General features: G+C 40.7%; 1 protein-coding gene and 1 non-coding gene across 2 annotated transcripts; both read left to right on the top strand.

The window, feature by feature from the left end:
• Positions 1-1,844: 1,844 nt before the first annotated feature.
• Positions 1,845-1,951, top strand: LOC140831275 (small nucleolar RNA R71). The gene has a single exon (XR_012117848.1). It is a non-coding gene; the product is annotated as a small nucleolar RNA R71 (small nucleolar RNA).
• Positions 1,952-5,977: 4,026 nt separating this feature from the next.
• LOC140830126 (uncharacterized) lies at positions 5,978-6,640 on the top strand. Its single transcript, XM_073193408.1, has 2 exons — positions 5,978-6,307; positions 6,392-6,640. The coding sequence occupies exons 1-2, from the start codon at positions 5,978-5,980 to the stop codon at positions 6,638-6,640; spliced, it is 579 nt and encodes a 192-aa protein (XP_073049509.1).
• Positions 6,641-7,618: the final 978 nt, after the last annotated feature.

Consider the following 7,618-nt stretch of genomic DNA (forward strand, 5'->3'; position numbering starts at 1 on the left):
ACCAAGAGCTGCCAGGATTGGTAGTGTAGCGACGCCTGAGTTACGAGGCAATCGACATCAAAGGGCTGTCGACGGACGAAGGTAAACCCTAAACCTTTGGTAGTACTAGGGAGTACTGGTTTTGCTAGTATAGCATGGTAGTATTGTTCATTGGGTGCTTTTGATGCATAGGCTTGGACTAGACCTGTTGTCTGGTTATTCCAGTGGATTAGGATTGCTGTGATAGAGGTACGAAAGTACTATCCGAGATATCCTGGTTGAGTATACATTCTTATATGTGTTGCATGATTATGTGGTGCATTGATATATGTCATATGATGCATGCTATTATGTCACGTTTATTACTGCACGTTGCATTTCATGTTGAGCCGTATCTCCTTCGAGATAGCCTTTACTGTTGAGCTGTATCTCTTTCGAGATAAGCTATATCTTGTGGGGCCGCTCAGCCCTGTCTTATCTTGTGGACGCATGGACACCGAGAGTACACAGTGGCCGACGGGTCGGGAGGGCTTCGGTGATCCGGGATATTTTAGGTCCACGTCTGTTCTTGCAGTGGATGCAGTGACCCAGAGGTAGGACCGCGCGGCACTATCCACTTGGCGCCTCTAGACTGAGCATTTTGAGATCTTTTGTGATTCCTGTTTCTTGACTACCCTGGTATCATATCATAGCATGTGCATTTCATATAGGTTTGTATACTCATGCTTTTGTACTGGGCGTTCTTATCGCTCACGTCCTCGGTTTTGTTTATCTTGGGCACCCCATTCCCACGGGGCAGGCCTCAGGTTGGACAGCTCGGGAAGAGCAGGAGGAGGACAGTGAGTATCTGGTTGGTTTAGTTTTCAGTACTATTCTATTTCGATATGGTTGTACCGAATATATTTTGAGTTGTTCTGATTTCGATTGGGTTGTATAACTATCATTTGTTGGTATTTTCCGCTGTTATCTCTGATTATTATTAATCAAGTTAGTTGCATGCTTAGTTCTCAACTAGTAGGTGATTCTGGAACGGGTCACTACATCCACTTTCTCTTCTCCAACACTTGCACTCTTTCCATCATTTTCCTCAACACAAATATCTGCATTCTCATCAGTAGGCTCTGGGATTCCAATCTCCTTGCCACTTCTCAATGTGACAGCCTTTCATTTCTCCCTAGGATTCACCTCTGTATTGCTTGTGAACTGTCCTTTATTCTGATCTTTCAAAGCATTTGCTAGTTGCCCAATCTGTGATTCCAAGGATTTCATCGTGGCACCCATATTGCCCATGTGTGTCTCCATGTTATCAAGACGAGACTCAGTTCTCGCCATTCTTTTCCCAGACTCAGTCACAAATGTACCAACTAGATCTTCAAAAGATGACTTTCCTTCCCATTTCTGTGTATTGAGCCCCGGTGGAGGATTCAACACGTTCTTGTTGTTCGCATAAAAGAAATTCTCGTGATTCCTCAAAACTGGATGATAAGTATTAGTGGGAGGATTACCTCAATAACCTCCAAAACCACGATTGTTGATGTACTGAGCTTCCTCCAGAACTGGTTCTTCTTCGGCAGTCACCAGTGCTACTTCAGACGTAGCTTGGCCTACTTTGCTCATTGCTGCAATCTGTGTGGTCAATGCCAAAACCTGTGCAGTAAGTGATGTGATCGGGTCTACGGCATACACTCCAGCAGGTTTCCTTGATCAAGATCTCTCACTCGGCCACTGATAACTGTTAATGGTCATCTGTTCAAGAAAATCATAGGCCTCATCAGGTGTTTTAAAAAAAATAGTACCTTTGGTGGCTGCATCCACATTCCCTCTAGTCGGCCCATCTAAACCATTGTAAAATAACTCAATCTGCATATCAATGATTCGGACATTTCTTGAGTAATTCTTTGTATCGCTCCCACGCCTCATATAATACCTCAAGTTCTCTCTGCCTGAAGTTAGTGATATCTATTTTCAGCTGAGCAGATTTAGTAGGAGGAAAGTACTTTGACAGAAACTTCGTCACTAGATCTGCCCAAGTAGTAATTCTTCCCAGCGGTAGAGATTGGAGCCAACTCCTAGCTTGATCTTTGAGAGAAAATGGAAATAGGCGCAATGGAATAACTTCGTCAGAAACACCATTAATTTTTACCGTGTCCGTGATCTCCAGAAACGTTCTGAGGTGAAGATGGGGATCTGCAGTGGCTGCTCCTCCAAATTGGTTCTGTTGAACCATGTTAATGAGTGCGGGCTTTAGCTCGAAGTTGTTAGCAGAAATGGTTCCGCGAGCTATTCCAGAGTAGTGAGCGTTGATGACTGGGCGGAAATCTTCCCGGATTGGCACCTCTCTTGGGAGCTCATTCTGATTATCTCTACTTTCATCCATTGCTTTAATTTCGTCTCTTCTTGCTTTCATTAATATCCTGGGAGTTCTTTCGATTTCCGGATCAAAAATCAGCAAGTCGGGATTTTGAAATCTTCGCGTGCACTGCAAAACAGAGAAGACTATCAGTTAACAAAATAAATAAATAAAATCAAATAAACTCTAAATTAAATTAAAGACTACTTAGTAATGATATCAATATGCAATTAAATAGTTTACTCCCCGGCAACGGCGCCAAAAACTTGTTGCGTATTTTCCCTACCGCAGGTGTACGGTGTCAAGTTTTAGTACTGGTTTGAGTACAGATATCGATCCCACGAAGAGTAATTATTTAAAATTGTATATTAAATACCATAATTGACATAGTTCAACTTTATTTAGAAAAATCAAATAGCTGGTGTATAATCAATTCAGAGAAACTAACAATTTGTGTAATTCTAGCACACAGTCAAAATTCAATGAGTAAATAAATCTAGAGATATGATTTCATCTGGTTTCCCCTATAATAAATCAAAATTAATTAACATGTTATTAAATTGCATCGTATTTATTAACCAAGAACTTACAATATTTTTTATTCACTTTTTCAAGTGATAAATAGAACTGTATTACCTATTACTGATTTTAATATGTCTATTCAAAATCATGTAACACGTAGTAAATGCACACAAGGTTCTCTTATGGATTCGCCAAAGTTATACGTCTTTTTCACCTTATAAAAATCTGACGATGCGATTTCCCCTGTCCTAATTTCGTTCACCTCTCTCGAGTGTTAGTCTCAATTATTAGATCAGTCGAATTTTGGCCAGTAAGTCAAAAGCATTAATGACCAGAAATCACAAATAAACATGATGAATTAATTCATGAAAATTCAAAACATCAATAACATGGGTTCAAACAAGACTACATCAATCTCTAGATAATGGAATTAGTTCATACTCGAATCTAAATTAATACAAAACCTGTTTGTATTCATTAAAAACATAAAAGTAAAGAACCGAATTAAGAACGTGTTGGCGAGAGATGAAAGTGTGTCTCCATGTCCGGATCCAGCATTTTCTATCTCTGTTCTTTGCGTCCGGTCGTTGGCTCTCGCTTTTCCCTTCCACTCTCTGATGTCGGCTGTGGCAAGAAATTTTCAGAATCCCTTTCTAAGCACACGTCGTAACCTATTTAATTCTGAGATTCGCATCGCGCGCATATGCGCGCCCTTAACTAGTGCATATGCGCGGGTTCTTCAGTACGTGAGTTATTCTTGCTGCTCGCATATGCGCGCCCTTGCTCCACGCATGTGCGCTGAGCCTTCTGCCTTAGTGGGGCATGTGCGCGATAATCAGTCGTGCATATGCGCGGGTCTTACTGCCCAGCATGCTTGCTTTTCTAACATTTCTTCTCCTAAGCGCCATTTTAGTTAATTTTCACGCCCATGTCGTAGTCGCACCTAAATTCTTGCAATCACATCGAAAAACAACAAAAGCGCGTAATTCTGCCCAAAAATACTAACAATAAATGTGAAGTATAGGGATAATTTAAGTGCATAAAATGCACTTATCATTGAGGCAGATTGTAATGCCCAAGATTTAGTCTAATACTTTTTAGTTTTCCTGTATTATGAATCAGGGAATGGAAGAACAGACAGGGAGATGCGACGTTGCAATTTGAGTTGATTGGTAGAAAGACCAGTGCCCCCGCGGTACAAAATGCAGTGCACTCGCGGTCGTATCTTCTGAATTGTTGGATGAAATCTAGTAGGCATAGCGCACACGCGGTGCAGAATGACCGCACCCGCGGTGTTGGGACAGAGAGGGCAACGCACCCGCGGTAAAAAAAGTACCGCACCCGCGGTCGTTCTTCTGAAATCTTGGATGTGGTATAGTATGCTCACCGCACCCGCGGTGCGACGTGCAGAATGAATAATAAGCCGGGTGTCTTGGCCATGCAATATAATGTATTAGTCACCTTCATTCTTATAGATATCCAGCAAGGAGACCACCGAAAATCTTCATGAAAGCTTAAATTTCTTCATAGCTTAGAAATTAGTTTGTACAAGATCTAAACATTTGAATTTCGATCCGATTTTGATTCCGTACTCCTCTTGTTACAAGCTACAAAAAGATGTAAGTATTATTACATTTCACCATGTCTTGAAGTTGAGATGTTGGTAGAAATCAGAGTTTGATTGCTATTATATGTTCTTATGATAGCGGTGATCGTACATTTGAAATCGGATCAAAGAAATTATACCGTATGCCTTTATTGTGAATTTAAGCATATCTTGAGTTGAATGGTATAGATGTTGACAAGCTGGAATTAGAATTGTGACGATATGGTATTGGTTATGCATTCTGAAGATTTGATTATTGTGTCAGTATTCCTAGTATATCGAGACTATGCCGTTATGCCTTTGAAATGTACCGAGATTGAATATTGATTCGTATGTGTATTGAATTGAGTTAGAAATTGATAGAATGCATCTTGAATATGTCATTTCAGATTTTTTTGACAAGCTTCGACATCGAGACCTCGACATCGATAAAGATTGAACAAAGAAAGGTATAATTCAATGTTTGATTGGGGAGATATAACTCGAATCAGATTCGGTTTGAGTTTCCCACAAATCAAATACTAGATTTCTATACCTTGCTATGTTTGTGCTTTATATTGATTTATATACAAGCATTGAGATAGGAAAGTCATTGGCAGATATGCCAAGTTCTAGACGTTCGGTGGTATCGAGGCATAGGAGAAGATAGACTCCGATTGTAGATATTCTATACAGACAGAGCTGAAGTCTATGAATAAGACGTACCGCCACCCTGATTGGGAGAGTAGGTGGGAGACTTGCTATGTCTTATTCACACCGGGATCCCTAGATTTAGATATGAGTTGAATTAAAGAATAAGAGTCGAATTGTTTTATCTGTATTCACTAATGTGTCATAATTACTGATTTACGTGTTATGAATTTGTATGTATTGCATGACATGCATGTATACATGTTTTATACTGAGATTTGTTCTCATCGGAGTATTCGGCTGTTGTTTTGTCTGTATGTATGCATGACAACAGGTGGGGCAGGATCAGGGTCGAGACAAAGATGAGAGATCAAGATAGCGTGGAGATTACGGGCTGAGAAGAAGAACTAGTGGTTTATTACTAGACATGTAATAAAATTCTAAACACTAGAAGAATATTTGTAATCGAATAAGTGAATGATATTTTGAGTTAAATAAGATATAAGCATTATATATGATTTATATACACTTGTTTATATTGTTAAAAGAATTTTTTTTTATATGACCCACATTTTCTAGCAAAGATCCAATTAATCCCAAAGACAATTGAGTTAGAGCCCGCGTCCCCACAACAGATGGTATTAGAGCGATAGATCCTTTAGACTGAGATAGAATAGAATGAGCGGGGGTAGATTGAATTTTCTTCATTGCTTTTTTGTGCTAGCATGATTTATTGCATTCACTATTACATGATGTTTTGTTATCTGAGTTGATGACATCATGTAATTGCAAATACTGAATCAAAACAGATTCTGGATCAGAGGTATATGATTAGAGGAGGACTGAGACAGATTGTATAGATTGTGTACTAATCCGTTTGATAATCAGATATGCCTCCTCGACAAGTACCGCAACCAGTAGCAGGTCGAGCACCAGAACAGGGCAGTACTTCCAATGATCTGATGGGTGTAACCGCTACACCAATGGAGACTTTGCTGAAAAGGTTACAGTCGTTTCGACCACCGACACTGAAGGGCACAAAAAGTGCAGTTGAATGTGAAAGTTCGCTCGATGACATCGAAATGTTATTTGAATCCCTTGACTACACTGACGAGCGACGAGTTAAACTTATTGGGCATCAACGGCATGAAGTTGCAAAGAACTGGTGGCTTACCACGAAGAGAGCATTGGAGCATCGTGGCACAGAGATCACTTGGAAAGTTTTTAAAGCAGAGTTCTATCAGCGATTCTTTCCTGTTTCCTACCGAAAAGACAAAGGTGGTGAGTTTGCCAATTTGAGACAGGGACAGCTGAACCTCGAGGAATATGTGGCAAAGTTTTTGACATTGATCCGATTTGCTCCTCATGTCGCAGAGAATGATGAGGCCGTGGCAGATAAGTTTATCAATGTCCTGAATCCAGAAATATTTACCTTGGTGAATATCGGTAGACCAAACAATTTTTCAGATGCCTTGAACCGTGCCAAGGGGGCAGAAGCTGGATTGCTTAGGCAACGAAGCACTTCTTATGTCGCTCTGGCTCCAAGACCGTGACAACCTTCAATTCAACCCCTCCCAGATTCAAGAGTGGTGGTAGTAGCAGTGGCAAGAAAGATCAACTGAAAGCAAAAGACAAACAGTTCAAGAGATCAGGGGGCAGTTCTTCGAGCTCCAGTGGATCATGATAGAGAGGTCCGGGTCAGAGCACAGAGTATACAGGTGTGTATTGCAGTTCTTGTGGAGGCAGACATGCCAACGAGCAGTGCCAGGGTATGATGGGTCGCTGTAACATCTGCAGACAACAGGGACATTTCGCCAGGGTATGTTTACAGAAAGGAGTACAGCAAGTTCAGAGTGTAGGAGCATCTGGTTCAGTAACTCAGCCTAAGAGGCAAGCTTCATCTGTTCATTCCTTTCAGCCAACCCCAACACAGACCCAGCCCGAGCCAGAGGTAGCCAGACAGTTAGAAGATTTGCTAACCAAGGGGTATATCAGACCAAGTGTATCTCCTTGGAGAGCTCCGGTGCTGTTTGTGCGAAAGAAAGACGGATCAATGAGATTGTGTAATGATTACCGGAAATTTAATAAAGCGACAGTAAAGAACAAATATCCATTGCCTCGTATCGACGATTTATTTCATCAGTTGCAGGGTTCGTCTGTCTATTCCAAGATTGATTTGAGATCTGGATATCACCAGCTGAGAGTCCGAGATATTGATATACCGAAGACAGCATTCCGAACCAGGTATGGACACTATGAATTTATCGTCATGCCTTTCGGTTTAACGAATGCTCCAGCAGTGTTTATGGGACTGATGAACCGTGTCTTTCAGAAATATTTAGATGAGTTTGTTATTGTTTTTATTGATGATATTATGGTATATTCTAAGAGTATGATTGGGCATGCCGAACATTTAAGAATTGTATTGCAAACCTTGAGAAATGAGAAATTATATGCTAAACTGTCAAAGTGTGAGTTCTAGCTAAGACAAGTTGTCTGTTTGGGGCATATCATATCTGGAGGCGGTATTT

This window comes from Primulina eburnea, chromosome 4, assembly GCF_022965805.1.
Source record: "Primulina eburnea isolate SZY01 chromosome 4, ASM2296580v1, whole genome shotgun sequence".
Lineage (NCBI taxonomy): Eukaryota > Viridiplantae > Streptophyta > Magnoliopsida > Lamiales > Gesneriaceae > Primulina > Primulina eburnea.

Bases quoted from the DNA above. Each gene is read 5' to 3' on its own strand.
- LOC140830126 (XM_073193408.1), top strand. From the start codon at position 5,978: ATGCCTCCTCGACAAGTACCGCAACCAGTAGCAGGTCGAGCACCAGAA. The intron at 6,308-6,391 runs GTTTTTAAAGCA...AATTTGAGACAG, and splicing joins GCACAGAGATCACTTGGAAA to GGACAGCTGAACCTCGAGGA.